The 21703-nt window shown below is 32.3% G+C and overlaps 1 protein-coding gene across 3 annotated transcripts in view; it reads right to left on the bottom strand.

Moving 5' to 3' along the window:
* LOC123653643 (cerebellar degeneration-related protein 2-like) overlaps nt 1-21703 on the bottom strand; it is an 89351-nt gene that overhangs the window by 3424 nt on the left and 64224 nt on the right. For 2 of the 3 annotated variants that reach the window (XM_045589639.1, XM_045589638.1), the window contains exons 2-5: nt 7117-7229; nt 6556-6704; nt 5836-6276; nt 5145-5313 (exon numbers count right to left, since the gene is read on the bottom strand). In XM_045589639.1, the coding sequence (XP_045445595.1) occupies nt 5145-5313; nt 5836-6276; nt 6556-6704; nt 7117-7229 (872 nt within the window). Of the gene's footprint in view, nt 1-5144; nt 5314-5835; nt 6277-6555; nt 6705-7116; nt 7230-15093; nt 15357-21703 lie in introns of those variants that run through there. The other variant, XM_045589637.1, reaches the window with a different exon arrangement.

A 21703-nucleotide genomic window follows, 5' to 3' on the forward strand; every position in this document is an offset into this window, starting at 1 on the left:
TTGTTCGTTTTTTGGCACGCTGGAAGAAGGATGAATTTTTGTCGTCTACTAAAAAATTAAGGCTTAAATGTACTGACATAAATATTTCTGGTGACTCTTTTATTCACTTTAATGATCACTTAACCCGCACTAATAAGGCCCTTTTGCAGCGTGCTAAGTCTATTTGTAAGGAAAAACTGTATAAATATGTATGGGTCAAAAATTGTACTATAAATGTTCGCCGCTCTGATACGTCACCTGTGATACATATATCTAGAGTATCTGATTTAAACAAGATCAAGTAAGAGCCTTTTTTATAATGTTAATATATGTTTTGTTTTTGATTCCGGTTGTGTTGGGTTGTCTTTTGTTTTGTTTAATTGAATTGACTTTTTATATTGTCTATTTTGTGTATTGTGACTCGTCCAGGTGTTCTCGCTACTTTCAATTTAATGGTTTTCTCTATTGCGACCCGTGTTTTTCTTTTGTAAATACTATGAATGTAAATGGTATTTATTATACTGTTATTACTATTCGTGGGATTTTGTCTTGCTTTGTGTTATAATTTTCATTATCGATATCATTTGAGAATAATTTTATATATGTGGTATAAATTATATTTTTATTTTTTGTTCAAATATGAAAACTAAAAACCTATCAGTGTATTATCAGAACGTCCGTGGTTTGCGGACTAAAACAAATGCTTTTTTTCGTAATATAATGCATGTCGACTATGACATTGTTTGTCTAACTGAAACATGGCTTTTATCAGGTATTTATGATCAGGAAATTTTCGACTCTCGTTACACAGTTTATAGATGTGACAGAGATTATGAAACGCGAGGGGATCATCTTGGTGGAGGTGTGCTCATAGCTCTGCGTCGAGAGCTGCAGGTGTATTCGTTTAGTACGGTTTCAATGCCTGGTGCTGCAGCTGAGGCTATCGAATTGTGTGTTGATTTAAAATCTTCAAACAAATCAGAAAGACTCCACATTTTTTGTGGTTATTTTCCTCACTGTCCTCGACACTTTGATAGCTTATTGCATTTCTTTGAGAGTGTATCCGATGTCATTGTTAACAATCCGGATGATGATTTTTTTATCTTGGGTGACTTTAATATTTCTTCAGCACAATGGACTTCCGCCGATCATGCACCCTATATGACAAACTCCACAATAAATGGCGATAATTTAGTACAGGCATTGCAAGGCTTCATTAGTTTTACGGATCTTAGGCAGTATAATCACATATTCAACACAAAGAACCGAATTCTCGATCTCGTTTTTTCAAAAAGGGAGTGTTTAGTTGCTCATTGTAAGGAGCCTTTGATCGACGAGGATCCTCACCACCCGGCTCTGGATGTGATTCTTAAATCGTCTTCACCACAGGTGCTTCATTCTGCTCCGCGTGTTGTAAGATTGTTTCACAATGCTGACTATGACGCTATTAACAATGATATTGCTTCTGTGGAATGGCAGATTCTGCTTCAGGGTATGGATGTTGATGCCGCGGTGGCTACATTTTACGATTTGATTAATAACATTATTTCTAAACACGTCCCAATCAAAATTTTTCGACATGATACTCGCTATCCATCGTGGTTTTCTCGTTCTCTTGTAAAAATAATAAAGGAGAAGTTAAAGTATCACAAGAAATGGAAGATTTACGGTCGTAGATGTGACTATGACACTTTTAGCCTTCTGCGTGATCGTCAAAAGCGAGTCATGCGAGTGTGTTATGATAAATTTATAATCGATGCTGAAAAAAGAATAAAAATCAATAGCAAGTATTTTTGGACGTTCATTAAATCGAAAAAGTACTCCTCCGATCTTCCCGAAACAATGTTTTTCGACGATGAGACTTCTGGCGAGGGTAATAATATTTGTTCATTATTTAATAGCTACTTTCATTCCGTTTTTGAGCCCCCAGTGTGGCAGAGTCCTTCATCCCAGATTACTCCTGTAAGTGGTACAAATACCATTGGCAAAATAGTTTTCAGGATTGACGTATTAGAAAAATATTTGAAATCACTCGATATTTCTAAGGGCTGTGGACCTGATGGTATCCCACCTTCATTTTTGAGAAAGTGTTATAAGTCTCTGGCTTTCCCGTTGACATTCTTATTTAATTTATCTTTGACCGACGGCGTTATGCCTGCTGTATGGAAACAGTGTTACGTTGTTCCTGTCTTTAAGTCAGGCGACAGACATAATATAAAAAATTATAGACCGATTACTAAAATAAGTACTATACCTAAACTATTTGAGAAATTAATTTATGACATTATATTCCCTGTCTTACGGCCTATTATTATTGATCAGCAGCATGGTTTTGTAAACAAAAGATCCACTGAAACCAACCTCTGTGAATTTGTACATCAGGTATCTGTTGCCTTGGATCAGGGTTATCAGGTTGATGCTGTGTATACGGATTATTCTAAGGCATTTGACAAGATTCCACACTCTATACTTCTTCAGAAGATTCTTGAAATTGGTATACATGGTGACCTTCTGCGATGGTTTGAATCTTATTTGAGGGAGCGCAGTCAGGCCGTTACAGTAAAGGGTTTTTGTTCAACATTTATGCCAGTAACATCTGGTGTTCCCCAAGGCTCTCATCTCGGCCCGCTTCTTTTTAATTTATTTATAAATGACGTAGGTTCTATCCTCAAATATTCTGACTTACTGATATATGCTGATGATATGAAAATATATAAGAAAATTAAAACATCTCTTGATTGTCAATTATTACAAATCGATCTGAACGAATTAAGTATTTATTGTACAAACAATCACCTGACTCTGAATCCCAAAAAGTGTAGCATTATCTCTTTTTCTAGAAGGACTGAGTCTTTGAAATATGATTATTTTTTAAACAATGTTATGCTTAACAGGGTATCTGAAGTGAGAGACTTGGGCGTTCTTCTTGACTGCAAACTATCCTTTAATTCTCACATCGAGCATATAACTACAAAGGCGTACCGAATGCTTGGCTTTGTATTTCGATGTGGTAGAGATTTTAGGTATAGATCTACTCTATTATTATTGTACAACTCATATGTTAGATCAATATTAGAGTATGCATCGACAGTCTGGAACCCTCAATACAAAACTTATATTGAAGCTATAGAAAAAATTCAAAGAAAATTTGAAAGGCACTTTAATTTTAAAGCTTTAAGTCGCAATGATGTTACCGCTCCGTTACCCCTCCCATCGTTGCTTGATCGGCGCTTAGAGAGAGACCAAGTCTTTTTGTATAAGATACTGAAATCTCATATTGATTCGCCTTTTTTGTTACAAAATATTAATTTGAGATGCCCTCGGACGAGTTCGCGTTCAAAAAAGTTATTTTCTGTCCCTGTAACCAGGACCAAATATGCTGGAAACATCTTTGTTCTCAGGTCCTGTAAAAACTATAACGACATATTTAACTCTATTGACATTTTTAATTGTACCCTAACCTCATTTAAGCAGCACGTTAGGGACGTAATAAGTAAAAATAATAATAATGTATTTCTTTGATTAAAAAAATATATAATGTATTTCTTGATATAATAATGTATCCCTTTAATTTATTACATTAATTTTTATTAATCTTAATTTTAATTCTAATCTTTGACTTATTTTTAAATTATAATCCTTTCATTTGACACAATTGACACGCTCGACTCTTTTTGTGACTTTTTTTTTATAAATCACATAAATTTTTATATCTAAGTGATTTTTTGTCTTTTTTGATAGTTAATTTAATTTATATTATGTTAATTGATTTAAAATTACGACTTTTGACAAATGACATGTCTGTATATTATTGTTAGTGGAAACTTTAGTGATTAATGTGTTTTTGTAAGAAAATTAATTGTATGTGATTTTTATATTGTATGTTTCCCAAATAAATAAATAAATAAAATAAAAAAATGTATACTATTCAAACTACTTTTAAAACATTGGGTTTTGGTGTTGGTATTCTCTTTTTAACACTAACTAATTTCAAAAATAACTTAGTATCATAATAATGTCACCATGTACCAAATTTCTATATTTTTTAAACATTTATGGGCTGGAATTATAATATAATAAATTGGATAGTTGTTTTGTATGTCGTTTGACTTTTTTTAAATTGGCTTCAAGTTGTTTTCTTATTATTATATTATTATTAATTCACATATAATAGTTAAGGCTGGAAATTTTTTGGGAATCCCCGTTATAAAAAAATATAAGTTTCAATTAAGGTAAGAGTGGGATAAGGTACAAGTTAAGGGTGGAAGTTACCTGTGTTTACATGTTCGTGAAAGAATTAGGGTTACTTGTATCACTACAAAGTTAAATGAAGTCGAAATAAATATATAGTCAAAAATACACCCATTACTCCACCATTATTGACTAACAATTAATAATCAGTTTAGCTGATAAAAGCACACGTTAATGAGAAATGCACACAATCACTTTAGTCACTCTATTAGTAAATAGGACACAGTCACAATGAACTATAAATATACTGTTAGATGTAATTATATAAAACATGAATGAAAACGAGATTAATAAAAACAGAGGTCCTGCAGATTATTAAACGACCATTCAACATGTCGGATGGATGGAACACCTTCACCAATGATCTTTAGCGTGCATTCTCTTAGTCTAATAACGTGTCAGTAATGGACGTACCTTCGACTACATGCGATATATCCAAAGAAAACTACTGCAAATGCGCTTCATAATGCATATGCAAAGCGTGATCAACAACATCAGAGGCAGTTGGAATAGTTTTGTCGCCTAGAAACGATCAAAACATCGTATGAGATTGGGAGGGGACGTACCAACCTTGATTTCTTTTACTGATCAGATGCATTTTTGTAACAAAAATACACTAATGGCTGTGGCTGCGGTGGATGGATTCTTTCAGTATTACGATATGTGATATTTATTGGATATTGTCGAAATTGGATAACAAAATATCTTTGGTTATGGTTAGTAAGTTAGTATTGCACATAATTGCGAGCGGTGAGTTAATATAGGGAAGTTAAATTTATTTTCAGAGAAAAGACCAAAGTAAGAGTTGTGTTAGAAAGAAAAACATATAATAGATGAGAAAGCTTGAGAAATAATGTTATACAGCTTAACAAATATAACTTATGAAACATGCAAGGCTTATATCCTGTACTTACGTCGAATTTGACAAGTTTATTGGTGACGTGATCTTCTCTTGGACTTTGTTGACCAGGGGTAAGGATAAGGGAACTGATAGCGCTTCTATCATCGTCGTCCCCATCGAGAATGGAAGACATATCGTCACGTTCCATTCCTCTAAGACATCTGATACAAAGCTGGCCTTGTCTGAAAGTATTTGTAATAGTGTTAAAAAAAAAGTTTCGTGATCAAAATTTTCGTTTATTTTTAAACGCAATACGCATTATTTAGGAATAAAATTAATTTAAAATTCTGTTCTCTGAAAAAAAAAACTGTTTATTGGAAAAGTTAAAAAATAAAACATTACACTATAAGCCAAAGGAGCTGGACCTGGCTACACCTCTTAGATGTATTCATTATGATGGATTAAAAGATTTTTTTATATAACTAGATCAGCAAACAGGCGTAAGGCTTATCTGATGGTAAGCGATTACCGTAGCTTAAAGACGTCTGCAACACCAGAAGCATCGCAAACGTGTTGCCGACCCTATTCCCAATTCTCCCCAAGAGCTCTGGTCAGCTTACTCACCCACAGGAACAGTCCACTGCTTGAAAGCAGTATTATTTAGCTGCGAGTTACTACCCCAGTCGGGTTGTGTGTTTATGGATGAAATTACAAAAAAAACCCAGCTACTTATTTCAAAAACAAATGAAATCAATCACACTTACCTAACTTCTTCAAGGATTGAGAATTCTTCATGCATTGATTTAGGTTCGTCATCTCTTTGATGCCAATTTCGAAGCTGTTCTTGCAGTCTATTATTCTCTTGTATCACCGATGCTAATTGTTCTTCTAGCTCGGTTACTCTTCTTTGTTCTTGAGCGAATGCGACTTTATTTTCTCTTAACTCATCACTTAGCCTCAATAAGTCTTCATCCTCTTTTGTTAGTTCAGGAAGAGGTGCTATTGATTTTTGTGGTGTAATATTAACATTCTTATTGTTGGATATTGTTACCTCCGCAGGCTTTTGTTCTTTTTCTTTGGGTTTTTCATTTTCAGGTTTTCGTTCCGCACGCCGTCGCACGATTTCTAATTGGGCATTCAAATTGTCTACGGTTTTTTGGAGTTCTTCGCATTTGTTTTCTAAACCTTCAATGTTGCTGCATAATCTAAAAAAAAGAACATTTCATAAATAATTAACATGATATTCTTTATATCCTATAGGTACATATGCTCCTAACATCTTAATAACAATACATTAATCATAGTAACTTTTCAGCTCTAACAACTCATAAATATTTGAAAGCTTCATTACATGAGCAATTTATTGTCACAATAATAAAATAATTGATCCATTTTGCAAACATAGTGCAATAATGAAAAGAAAATGCGATGATTGAAGAAAGATTCGAAAGATGACTAGTTATTTATAACGGTAATGATCTCACGTCTTAATATGCTTCTTGTCGGCAGAATGGTCGACGGCTAGCCTGTGATTTGCGCGCTCCAAATCTTGGATGCTCACTTCTAGTTGCTCGTATATTCGCAGTCTTGAGTCATTTACTTCGCGCAATGCTACTGTCTGCTTCGTTAGGTACTGTAATAGGTGAAATTGTATTATTGAATTTTTATTAATGATATTAAAATATCATTCGAATACCAGAAATAGATATCTATACCATATATTGAAGACGCGTTGCCGCAACGGCCACAGCACTGGTTTGTGGACGTTGCGCTGGCGGTTGCGGGTTCGATCCCCGCACATGGCAAACGTTTGTACTGGCCATGCAGATGTTTGCCGTGGTCTGAGCGTTTGAGCTTATGTATTGTGTGTGTTTCCGGACCCCCAAAACAGGAGATAATCCTTGTGGGGGCCGTCGAGTGTAAGGCGTTTATTTATTTATTTACATTTTGGAACAGCCTTAATTTTTTGTTTAAGGGAGGTTTTTAATTAGCTAGTTTTGTTTTGGGATTTAAAAGTTTAAATCAGTTTAATTAGGTATACGTACTTCGATTTCTTGTGCTTGATCTTCAATAACATTTTGGTGTTGACGTAACGCAGTTTCTAATTCTTTGTTTCGTTCCAAAAGTGTCTTTCCGAGTTCAGCCGCTAGCTGCAAATCTGTAACAAGAACATTAATAATCTTTAATATATTATATCTTCGTGAATTTTGTGAAAGTAGCATAAGATATGCAAATGAGTTGATAGTAATGCGGATGAAACGACGGATAATCTTTACTCTGCAATTATTTCATCGGACGATATTATCTCATTGTATCATTTGTGATGCGTTAAGATAATTAAATGGTTGATAAAGATTAGAAATCGAAATATTTTGAGAAATATGATTATGATTATAGTAGGTACGACATTAATTTAAAAAAAAAAGAATTTTATGAAACACTAAATAGTTAACTGGTGTAACGCATCCACTGAGTCACTTCCTACTTAAGCCCTCAACAGTAATTGCATGACATATTGCTCTGTTGTCACTGCGATACAAATTCATAAAGATCGACGAAATGTGAAAGGAGAACAAGTTAAATACCTTGATGTTGAATTTAATTTAAAAAAACATTGAAGTTCAGTCTAAATTAAGGTTGACGTACCCTCTTTCTATCTCTTTTTTTATTTACTCAAGCGTAAACATAGCTAGCGTAGACATTACATCATTAATATTGTTGTACATTAAAATTTAGTTGTTTTTAAAGCAAGCTAACCGGCTCATAACAAAAATAATAATAAACTTTTTGTTTAAATAGCGCTATATTTATGTACATAATAGTTATATTGTGTTAAATTCTCACCGAATCTAAGTCGCGTGCTGATGACGTAAGTACCTATGCAATTTAAATGCCGATAAACTGTAGTCAGGCAGTTTGGCTGGTTAAGAAATTGTAAAGTATTTGGTCCATAACAGAATTTATTAAAAAAATAAATAAAAATGTTCATAAAATTTTTTTTGTATACCTAAAAATTAAAAATAAAATATTGTATTGTAAGAAATTCAATGTATTAAAGCTATCTCGTATATAGATATAAAAAATAATTAACCTTATTGAGTTGGGTATATCATTAACTAATATTATATTTATTTTATTTATTTAATACAATATTTATAAAAAATTAAGAAATGACCTAAATCTATGAAGCGTTCATAATTATCATATCATATCAGGCAAAATAATAATAAAATAAAAAAAAAATGCTGAGGTAACATCGCATAATAATTAATACTCGTCGAACCTTATCTCAACATTTTGTGTCCGAATATTATTACATATTTATATTACATTTAAAAATGTAACTACTTCATTTTTTCGTGTAGACCGTACGTGTTGATACAGAATTTGCGTGTATTCCTCAGACGTCGACATTCTTCAGTCACGCATTATTAACACAAATGAATACATAACTATTATCTTATTACGTAAATCCATTCACGATTACTTCTCGGCATTTGTACAAAATGAGTTAATACGAACAAAGTTTTGTAAGAAACTAATTAAAACTTACATATTTCATATAAACTTACATTAAGGCTTTTAAGAGCAATATACATACTTGTGTGGAGTGTAAGAGGGTCGTTTCATTTCACGATAGTGAAAAACGTTTTTTGGTCCCTAATTTACTGAGCGACTAATACTTTCAAATTTCTTTTATACAATTTTCTTACCTATCAGTCCTACCTAGTACCTAGGTTTCAGTCTGTAACATCTAATTGCTGGGCATAGGCCGCTTTCTCCATGTAGGAGGATTTGAGCTTAATGCACAACTGTGGGTTGGCGTATATTTTCCCTACTATGAATAACAATCGCTAACAGGTATTTATGATAAAAACCGGGATCGACGGCTTAACGTGCTCTCCGACGCACGTTGGGGACACCCACAAGTACAGATATCCAAACCGGAAAGAAATATTTGTACAAATACAAATATCCATCCCGAGCGGGAATCGAACCCGCAAAACACCAGAGCTGTGAAATAACGTAAAACTTTTTAGCGAGTTATTTAATGATAAGATCAATTGAACACTCAAACTAAACGTTGAAAAAGTAAGTGAAAAAGTAGTAACTGACAAATTAATCTCTGCGTTCAAATAGAAATGGGAAAGTTCCTTTAATGCTTTATTATAATATATACCTATATGGAGGATATTAGAACTTATAAGTAACAACGAATAGAAAACTAAAAAGAGCCATTCTTATGGTAAAACAAGGTATTACGCCCCATTTTTTTAAAAAACGTAAAATGAAAAAAATAATATTAATACTGATTTTATAATTTTTATTTTATTTTGGATCATCATTTGGGTATTCGGTAACAATTTGGTATATTAAAACTATATTTAAAACCAGAAATGCTGTATTTACAAAATGCTCACTGCTTTAAAAACAAATTAATTTATGTAATAGCAATTAAATGAAACTTAAAAATTAGTAAATAAAGAAAAATATGAAAAATGTAGAATACTCGTAATAAAGAAAAGTAACAGAAAATTCAATGTTTTTGTTTAACAGAATAAACAGAGATTATCCAGGTGATTCTTTCGTTGATTTGGACACTCAACAAAATTTTGATCCAACAGTGTCTACAAATAAATAGTGACGGTCTGCAGAAGGACTAGGGTAATAGCTACAAGTTTTCCATGCTGCAATTCTTTTGGCTATTGTACCATTTTAGTACCAGCCTTCCCCATAACTTTTGACACAGTCTTAACGAATAAGTTTTTTCTCTTTATTTCAAACCTTTATTTGATTTTGCTTCTTCTGTATAATAATATACTTTTAATAGCCTGAAAAAAGCTCTATCTTACATCTGGAGGGCAAGAGTTAGGTAAATGATCTTGTAACACAATAGTATCAGGTCAATTTCCTTAGCCAATTCTAGTAAACGTATAATATTATTATACGAAATCAGTTTTCTATGAAAGCTGTCTTTTAAAGTATCCAGTTCTTTCTTGTGTATTAGGTTAATGTTTTCGGTAAAAAATATCAAACAACGAATGTATGCGATGCAAATAGAGGAGAGTTTTACTCAATAATACAACGTAGATCGACGAAAAAATAGTCAAGCAACTACGCATTATCAAAGATTACTCAAAAAGTAGTTATCAGATCTCGATAAAATTTATATGTGACCACATGATAAACATCAGCTTTCGATTAAATTAAAAATTATCAAAATCGGTACATCCAGTAAAAAGTTATTACGGCTTTTCAAGAGTTTCCCTCGATTACTCTGGGATCCCATCATCAGATCCTGGTTTCCTTATCATGGTACCAAAACTAGGGATATCCCCTTTCCAACAAAAAAAGAATTATCAAAATCGGTATATCCAGTAGAAAGTTATGCGGTCTAATACAACGTAGGTCGACGAAAAAAGCGTCAAGTAAAAACGCATTATTAGATATAACTCGAAAAGTAGTTGTTAGATCTCAAATAAATTTAAATGGGACCAATTGGCACACACCACCTTTCGATTAAAACAAAATTTGTCGAAATCGGTCTACCCGTTAAAAAATTCTGATGTAACATACATAAAAAAAAAATACAGTCGAATTGAGAACCTCCTCCTTTTTTGGAAGTCGGTTAATAAGTGAGACTTTTATGAAGTTCAGTTTTAACCCCCCAGCTTAAATCTTATATTCAATAGAAAACAAAAATTATCGCCATTTTTACCTATTTTACAATTAAACAAATAAGTTTAACATATAAAATATATACCTCACGAATAATAAAAAAAACCGATACGGTCTACAAATTGTCTATACGTCAAAACTTTTATCAATAATATTGAAATGGACATAATATTACGGCATACTAAGAAAAAAAAATATTATGACAGTTTAAATAAATAAATAATACAGAATTTCTTAATTCATTTATGCTAAAAATGTCAATTTTAATTTCCTTATTTTATTTTTATTTCTGCATATAATTAGAATACTTATTTTTTTTTTTCATTTTCCTTTTATCCGTGTTTTATCCTTTGAGGAGGCGAACCCACACATTTATATACAGACTTTTTAAATTAATTACCTTATGCTAAAAATGTCAATTTTAATTTCCTTATTTTATTTTTATTTCTGCATATAATTAGAATACTTATTTTTTTTTCATTTTCCTTTTATCCTTGTTTTATCCTTTGAGGAGACGAACCCACACATTTATATACAGACTTTTTATATTAAGATAGTATCATTACTTTATTCTAAACCTAGTTTTATCCTGTACTTCAGATAAATAATAATCACATTAAAAAGATAGTAAAGGTAATATAAATATTCATTACTTACAAATAGATATCATTATGAGATAATTGGGTAGCTTTTAACGCATCAATATCCTACTTGGGAAAGACAATGGACCTTTATTTGTATTTGTTTATCTACGCTTCAGCCCGTAATATTCCACTATTGGGCATATGCCTCTTTCCCCGTGTAGGAGAAGAATCAGAGCTTAATCCACCATGCTGCTCCAATGCGGGTTGGCAGATATTTATTTATCTACTACTATTCAATTGTTCATTAGTTTAACGTTTGGTCACTTATCAAGTTTGATGAACAGGCAAAAACTATTGTACTGTCAATTGGTTCTTTTATTGGCGCGTAGCAGTAGCTAGAGAAGTTACTTAACTATATGATTTAAAATGTTTAACGGTATAAAATAAGATTGTAAATTATTTACATATACGAAGTATATAACGTATTTTTTGTATTTATGTAAATAGAAATCTTGTTTTTTAAGATTTTAATAAAACGGTGATAATGTAACTGATGTATTGTTACAAGATAACTAAAGAATTGACATATATTTATGAATGTTTGCTGAAAATTTCTAAAATAAATTTTTAATTTTTTTAAAGAGAATATAATATTCTTTCATTATTACTAATCTCGTAAGAATTATACGGTAGTTATGAAATTCTTGGTAACAGCTGTGAATAGCAGTAAAAGTATTATTTTTTATTCAATAAAAAATCAGTAACGACGTTTACGTCATTTCGATACGATATTTATTCTTGCATGATCACTAATTACCTCGAATATACATATATAAAAAATTAAACATTATATGATTATTCAATTTATTGTTGTTGTAGTGATGTTCCCCTGCTGAAAGTTTCAAATAAAAAATCTGGATATCTGGAATCCAGATAGATCTATCTGGATACAGATAGCCCAGATAAAAATTATATGAAAATTGTATGAAAATTTTGGAATCCCTGTTTCAAACACGCAATATTTACAATATCTTCCCATACAAACGTCATTTTTTATTTGGAACTTTCAGCAGGGTTCAATTTTATTATAGGTAGGACAATCTACAGTACTCATGTGTGTTGCCCATAGTCACCACGGTGGGCCGGCGGGTTGGTGACCGCAGGGCTGGCTTTGTCGCACCGAAGACGCTACTGCCCGTCTTCGGCCTGTGTATTTCAAAGCCAGCAGTTGGATGGTTATCCCGCCATCGGTCGGCTTCTTAAATTCCAAGGGGGTTGTGGAACCTTGTTATCCCTTAGTCGCCTCTTACGACACCCACGGGAAGAGAGGGGGTGGCTATATTTTTTGATGCCGTAACCACAGCATACATACACATGAGTTCACACCATTTTTGGCGTAAACTTGTGGAGGCCTATGTCCAGCAGTGGACTGTGATAGGCTGAAATGATGATGATTATGAAATGATTAATCTACAGTATAAATTTTACGACTCCTGTGTAGCTCATTAAAGGCGAATTTAAATCAAGTAATTTCAGTAAATATACATACATCAACTTGTTTTTATTTATTTTATTAATTCAATTTATTTTTGCGTAATTTTATAGCATTAAAATCATTGTCAGCCTGGTTGTCCATTGTGTGACCTAGGATTCCTAGTTGAATCTCCATAGCTGTGCTCTTCTGTCTGCTCTGTTTCTACCTTTTCATCTCTTCACATTTCCATAGCTAGTTTAATAATCTATCAGCATTTTTCAAGCAAGTTTAGCGAAAATGTTTTGACTTAATAAGTTAGCTAAATTTAGACATAGAATATTGAAGCTCTCTGTATGTCTGACAAATATATTGAGCCCGTACGTCAACCAATATAAAAAATAATAATAGATTCGAAAAACGATCATTTATTTATTATTTTAGCGTAAACTAATCTGAACAATTTTTTTTAGCTTAACCTCGATTATTTTGTATGTGTTAGGACCTACTTGGTAATGAATAATATTTAAAAACAACCAGATAAAATTATGTTGAGTATAGTAGTATACTTCTTATATAATGCTAGGTCTAATAACAAAGTAAATTATAATTAAGATCCATTACAGCGAAACCGGTATGATGAGGCGTTTTTTTTTTTCTTATTAAAGTTAATTAATTGTAAGAAGCAAGTCAAAACATCGAATCATGGTTCACCGTGTATGAAACGAGTTAAGTACGTCTGAAAACTCGTTTTTTGCTTGTAATAATTTGTATTCACGCTATGTTGATGAAACGAACGTAAAAACCATATACCTCCTATATAGTTTTCATATATAACGTTTTCATTATATTTGATTTTCAACTTATTTTAGGAAATTAGTTATTATAACAAATAAAGAGATAATTTAGAAGACCAAGCTAACAACTTCTAGAAATTGACTTCAAGAAATAATTTCTTACGCTTTAGCCTGTAATATCCCACAACTGGGCATAGGCCTCTTTCCCCATGTAGGAGAAGGATCAGAGCTTAATCCACCACGCTGATCCAATGCGGGTTGACGGATATATTCCCTACTACGAGTAACGATTGCTATCAGGTGTACATGATAACAACCGGGACCGACGGCTTAACGTGCTCTCCAAGGCACGGTGGGAAGACCCACAAGGACTACGAGTACACAAACACCCAGACCACTGCAAACTAAACTGTATTATTAAAGAAAATCCTTTTGTCACAAATTACAGTAAAAGATATATTTCGAGATATGTAAGTAAACCTTTATATAAAATTTTATTAATAGAAGCGCCATTTAAGCATAGAGAAAACAAAACTAGGTTTTTCAAATATTGAAAATATTTTAATGTAAATGACGACTATAACAATGAGTTGCACCTGTTGGGTGCAAAGGTTCTGATCCTAATTTAAATAAATAAATCAAAACACATTTAAACGAGTTCGAGACAACAATAGTCATAATATGTATATACATTAACATATTAAAAAAAATAGTAAAACAAAGAATATAATTAATATAAAGTAAATCAATCTACGTAGTAACATGATTAATGAATCTTGAATTAATCTTTTTTATAGCAAAATAATAATGATGCCTTCGCACGTCTAGAAGGTTGTATACGTCAACTTAAGGAAATAAGAGACGGTGTTAACGCCGTCGCTGTAAAAAGTTATTATTCCTTATATAAAAATCATATCGCGTGAAGATAAATGTCAAGAGTGAAAATATGTAATCATTCAAACAATGACTTAATTATTGATAAATATAGAAGATAACTTGTAGCCACTCACACTGCATTTACGTTTACAATGGCTTATCTTTTTAATAGTACACCAAGGGAAATATGACTCTGGCGCATGCTGATAAATTTTTTTTTAATTAAAATTTGAAGCCTTTGGAAAATAACCACATAAAGCAAATAAAATGGTAAAACATAATGCCATTTAATAAAACACTTTTTTCACAAACACGGGAGGACTCCTCCCGTGACCATGGTTGCTGTAAAGTATCCGAAACGTCGGGAATCAAAAGTTAACAATAAACCGCGATAAAATCCGAAAAAAGTGTTTTATTAAATGAGTAAAATTCGCGTAAACATTAGAAAACAAAACATAATGCCGTCACTGTTGTGAGTCAAATTGCTACCGTAACGAACGTTGTCTAATTCTATGGTTCAATTTTCAGGTGTCATGCCCATATTTTGTGCATTGCGAATTGTCCAGCGAGCGAAACGGCTACCGCAACGCCCCCTCTCTTTTACGCAACACTAACCTTCGGTTCCTTGCAGACATTCCAGTTCCACGGTGTAATCCCATAGGTCTAAAGAGTTAAGTCCATTCAATTCCCATGAATTGAAGGAGTCGCATTGCTCATTTTCTTCCGTCATTCTTCCATCGGGCACTTAACTTTGGAATGTCACTCACTACGGTGTGATTTTCAGTTACCGTCAGTGCCCGCGGTTGCCATATTTTTAATGCGTTCAGTGAGACACGCCAGCGCCAACGTCGACGTGATCAACGTGGCGGCGCAGAACAAACTGAGCAGCGCGCGGACCACTGCAATTAAGTTTGACGCGCGATCGCCTGTCTCCCCAATTTCATTTCATTGGTTTAACTACTGATAGCTTAGATACCAAATGAAATTTTATCAAAATTCACCTTTCATATGAGACTTTGTACTAATTTGGATTAAACAAAAATCAAATATGATTTATCAACGGTGAAAGTGCGCAATAATCGATCAAGGCGTTTGGTATGATAATACGCCATGTCAAAATTACACCTACAAGATCACAAAGAAAGTATTCGATCTTAATCGTTGCAATTGCTTTCTCACGCTTCGTGAAATACGGCTATCCGATATCACATCTATTTAGGATGAAGTTAGAAATAAAATACCGCGAGATTTTCTCAATTTTTCTTATTATAAGTCATTACAGGATGTAGGTCTGATCTGGTTTGGTCTGAATAGTTAAGTTTTTTATATTTTTAGTATACTCATTTTTATAGTTCAGTTCATTATGTTTAGTTTACCTTTTATAAATAAATTCTTCTATACAATTAGTAATAATTTAGAACAAATAATTCAATCAACTTTTGATGTATATTTGTGTCTAAGCTTAAATTAATTAAAATAAATGTACACAGCTGATGAGGCGAAAACGAAATCTAAATTGCATTAGGCTTTGTTGAGTCAATACCTAGTTACTTCAATATTTTCAACAGCAAGTAATAGTACCTGCGAATTCATTTAATACAAGCATGAATTAAAATGCATTTGAGGTGTCAAGTATTTACAGTATTAAGAAACTTTACTTATAGGTATTATTTATATTACAGTTAGTCGGTGAACGATCTATTATTATCTCTAACTGAATAAAAATTAATCTTAATTACCAGGTAAAAATAAGAAAACACTGACAATTGTATAGTAAATACAACAATTACGACGACCGTATTATTTCTAAGCTTTAAAGTGGCACCATTGCATGCTTCAGGTCGATAAAAGCTAAAATTATAAAAAGCTAAAAAATATATTTATTTTATATAAGATTTATAAATGTCCAAAAGTTAGGTTTTGTAGTTCAATTTGGAACCTACTCATAGCATATGACTTCCTCCTGTAAGAAGTATTATGTTAATTTTCGAATTTAAAAGTATTTTTAATTAAGGAAATAGAATGTGAATTGCACGTTCTCTACTCAGATTTCGCTGTAGGTAGTATCATATTTTTTTTAATATATGTTTATATAACACATTACGTCATTAATGTGTCAAATCTACAGTGTTTCATGAAGATGTATTAATTTTTTCTGAACGCAATTTTCAAAAATTTAGGTTAACTTAAAAAAAAATGTTGTTTATATAATAATTGCAAAATTTTTAATAAGTACCTACAGAAAATTTCATAAGCAAAAATAAATAAAAGTAATAAAAATTAAAATTATTTCACTTATTCTCTTTATAAAAAAATAAATAAAAAATAAAATAAAAGTATAAAGATATGTTCAAATTATTATTCAACAATTTTAAATTGGTATTACGTACGAACAATAATCATAATATATCAAAGCGAGGTTGACTAAATTATTTGAAATTGAAAAACTTCAAAAGGTTATTGACCGTTCGAGGTTCCAGACATAATTGACACGTTGGCGCAACGGTCACAGCACTGGTTGTAGCGGTAGCGGTCGCGGGAGAGATCTCCGCACATGAAAAACATTTGTGTCGGTATGTTGGTAGTGGTCTGGACGTTTCTACATGTATGTTGTTTGTGTTTCCGGATCCCTAACAATGGAAAAAATCCTACCGGGAGCTGTTGAGTGTGACGCGTTCATTTATTTTTTATTATTAATTACGCCACAAACCTCAACTTAAGAATAAGACAAAGATATACGTATAATTTCCTCTATCTTATAATGATTTTTAACGAAATAATCTCTATTTTTTAAATTTCTTGGTTTTATATGTAATTTGTACTATCGTTAAATATGATTTTAACGAGATTTAGCGCCAGTGAATGTACATCTATCTTCATTTCAGCGACTTAAGTTTTTGAAGACTAAACTGTGTAAAAAAACAATAGAACGCTACTTAGAAATTATTGGAAAATTAAGTTTATTTGCGCCTGTCGAAGATGTGTCATTTTGAATTTACACACATACTATGAGAAATATTATTTGTTTGCAGGACTTGGTAACAAAAAAGAACTCATATAATATAAATGCACAATCACGATACAGACTATAACATCACACAGCTGGACATAAGCTTCTTTCTCCATATACGAGAAGGTTTGGAGCTTAATCCACCACGCTGCTCCACTGCGGGTTAGCAGACAGCGAATAGTGCGCAATGTTATTATTATTTAGTTATTTAATAATAACGAAATAATTGTTCACGATATAGAGTTGCTAAGACAGTAATGGTAATTACGCTTCAGCCAGTAATATCCCACTGCTGGGTATAGGCCTCTTTCCCCATATAGGAGAAGGATCAAAGCCTAATCCGCCACGCTGCTGCTCCAACGTGGGTTGGCGGATATATTCTCTACTATGAGTAACGATCGCTATTAGGTGTACATGATAACAACCGGTATCGACAGCTTAACATGCTCTCCGAGGCATGGTGGGGAGACTCATAAAGCCTGCACAAATACCCAGACCACGGCAAACATCTGTATGGCCAATGCAAATGTTTGTCATGTGTGAGGATCGAACCCACAATCGCCAGCGCAACAGCCACTAACCAGTGCTGTGACCGTTGCGCCAACGTAGTGTAAATTAAACATTCGTAATTATTTAGTTTTTACTAAAGTTTAAGTTAAAAACTAAATGAAAATTGTTTATATATGAACGTACATGGTAAACTTCATTTTGTTTGAAAGTATTAAGAATAAGAAAGTAATCACGTAAGTCACAAATGGTATGGACAAGGTTTGTAGGTCGTGGAACTTTATCTGATTTTAATAATTGTATAAAATTTAATTAAGAAATATTTTATTTTTAAAATGACCGTGAAATACCTCTTTTGTAATTGATTGTAATTAAATGATAATTCTGATAAAACAATGTTTTATACACGTTTGCTTATAGCTACTTTTGGTTTCGGAGCGTTTGGAAACAATTTATATTAATTACTACTAACTAACTTAATTTACATAAAATAAAATGAAAGACATGTAACCGATTTGGAGGCTTTAATGTCTCTGTCTTAACTACTACAGTCTTGTGCCCAGCGGATGTCAGGGTGGGCCGACCAGACGCTGAGTTTGCGTCTCTTGCTTATTTCTATGAATCTTATACATTGTAACGTATCCTATGTTCTACCTAATCTAGAGCGGATGGACGAGTCGTAATTATAACTAGCTTCAATAAAGTGTATACAATATACTATATTCAATATACAATATGTATACATACGTAAGTTAACTATAAAAAAGTTATAGCTAGTTATAGTCTTAAGTGCCATCCACACAATATACATGTTTACCACAAGGCCAGTATCGCTCATCAGCTATCAAATTTAACTACGAAGACTTAAAAAGAAGCGCTCGACCTTGTTGCAATAAAGATTGTTTAAAGATTTTTTTTCAATCTCAAACCTAAATCTCAAGTTCTTAGATAATTAGAATTAGTTTTTACTTTGTTCTGTGATATCTATGCCTGATAATTTAAATTTTGTATGAAGGATATTCTTACTTGAAGGCTTTATTTAAAATAGAGTAGGTGTAATAAATTAAATCTTATTTAAATCTTATAATACGAAAATAAATTTGAACATAAATCTCCAGGAAGGAACGAATTAAAAACTTTATTTAATATTCGTAACTTAAAGGCCTTCTTCTTGTCCGTAAAGTTTTTACTGTTGATCTTATGATACTTTATATCTTGTACGTAGTTTATATGTATTTATGTGCTTTATACATACATTGTATGAATTATTACATGTCATATTGTAATGTATTTGTTAGGTTACATTTTAATTACTATATTATTTTTATGAACTAGTATTATTTTCTAAGTATTACTGTTACTAGTTGTGATCAAATAAAAATATTTTTTTCTTTTTTTCTTAAAGCTATTATTGACACTGCGTACTTATGTTATTATGTTATGTTATATCCTGTTTCCGATGCTTTCTTTATCATGAAATCACTATCAGCGATAAGCCCGCCTTTGCACTCTGTTAAGTTAGTATATCGTCTTTCATGTAATTAATAAAGTATTAGCGAAATTAAAATGAACTTTTTTTGTATAAAAACATTGTATGAATTATTCTAAAGTACCATACAAACTCTTTTCAAACGTATCAAAATTGTCCATACAAATAAATAATAGGAGGAAGTAATTACTAAAATTGAACACAATAAACCGTTAGTAACAGTGTGTGCGACTTAATGTTCTATTATTTCGTTGGTGGTATGTCGGTCTTTAACTCTGAGTCTCAAGAAGCCTCCAAGTAATTATTTTTGTTACGTCAACTTAAATGAGTTCAGAACAGTAGAATGTTGACACGTGAAACGCCTTAACTATTGAACTAATGTAAGGTCGTTTTCTCTTTTGTATATATTTTATATTAATATTGCCCGGTTTTCGTCGAGAATGAATTTTCTATTTTCTTGTTATTTCTATTAAGGTAGGGCACAGCAGGCAATATTTATTGATGTTCAAAACTGGAGTAGCCCAAAGTGGGATAGTAAGTCAATCTTACAGAAGACCACAGCTATAATGCTGCTGTCGAGTAGTGTTGTATTCCTGTGGTGAGTGAGGTAGCCAGAGCTCCAGGTGAGGGTCAGTATAGGGTCGACAATGCGCTTACAATGCTCCTGACGTTGCAGGCTTACCAGCTTAACATCAACTGATAACTGTGAAGTCTGCTGTGTTGTCTTGCAGCAGTTCAGAAATTAAACTGCACTTATCTTCAGATTCTATTAGAGACTTAAACAAATCTCTTAAGTTGACTTAATTCATAAAAATCACTCTTAAATATAAGAATAAAAATCATCTAAACATTTTAAGATATTTCTAGTGTAGCGATTTTTCAAATTAATGTAAAAAATGATGTTTTTGTTTGTAATCTATTCAACTATAATATTACTGGCAGGAAACAAATAGATGCACAGATACACAAATGAATAAAACACGACTGAAGTACTTACAAAACGTAACTCTCTCTCCCTTTCTATCTTCACTTACATCTTCCTTATAACTGTTACCTTACCTATTACATATTTACCTTATATCAAAAATATCTCCCTCTCAACTTCCGTTCGCCTCTCCCGATCATTCTTTTCGTAACACTCTCGTCACGAATTAACCAGCTTGTTCCTCAAATCATGGGTGCGTAAAAAAATTTTACTTAAAAAATGTAGCTTAAGCAAGCATTGGAATAAACAGTATACGAAGAAAAGGTGTCTGGCATAAGGCCCAACAGGGTTCTACGAGCGATTGTCGTTATATAAGTCAATTTCGAAATATTTTGCTTTGCTTAATGCACGTATCAGTCCGATGTATTATAATCGCTCGAATTGTGAAATTGGCGCATTGTCTCGCCTTGTTAAAATAAATATGCTCAATTATGTCGGAACGTTAGATGGGTAATGTTGCCGGCTTGTACGAACAAATTGCGTATTTCATATACATTATTTATGAATTGATGCTAAAAATAAACCTATAAGTTAATATTCTCCTTTTCTTCGAAGTATTTTCCTGTACAACTGCGTATAGTTTCCAGATGTTTCGTCCACGTGCAATTTTGTTGTGAGTAGGATGTTGTAAAATATTATGCAGATGTAGAGTTTATTAATTACAGATATTATAAATATTTATTTGCATACATACATTAAAATTAAAAACTTTCCTAATTCGTCGTTGAAATATACTTAAGATATTTGCTCAGACAATCGAAAACTTTCATAAAACTAGTATTTTAACTGTACGCGTCTGACAGTTCACAAGATATGCAGAACAATGTCTGCCGGGGTCAGCTGTACGAGTATATAAAGTTGAAGTTGAAGTATGACTTTATATAAAGTTTATAAATGAGCTGAAGATGTGACATATAAGATTATCTTATCACTTTGATAACATAATAATAATTATACATTATAAATCGCTTGATTCCTAAATATCGTAACACTTTGTTTTATTATTTATTTTAATATTGCACAATATGAATAAGATAAAATGATACGTTTTTAAGTATATTACCGATATTGAAGTTAATTTCTTTGCGACACACGAACGTTCGCAATGAACTGGTTCATGTGGTAAATGTTTACAATTTACATCATTACAAATTACGTCAATTCGTCTCGGTTACATGTTTTGTGGGTTTGTTTATATACCTACTATCGGTCGTGTCTGAGAGCATGCAAGACG

The sequence above is a fragment of the Melitaea cinxia genome, chromosome 5 (genome assembly GCF_905220565.1).
Source record: "Melitaea cinxia chromosome 5, ilMelCinx1.1, whole genome shotgun sequence".
Classification (NCBI taxonomy): domain Eukaryota; kingdom Metazoa; phylum Arthropoda; class Insecta; order Lepidoptera; family Nymphalidae; genus Melitaea; species Melitaea cinxia.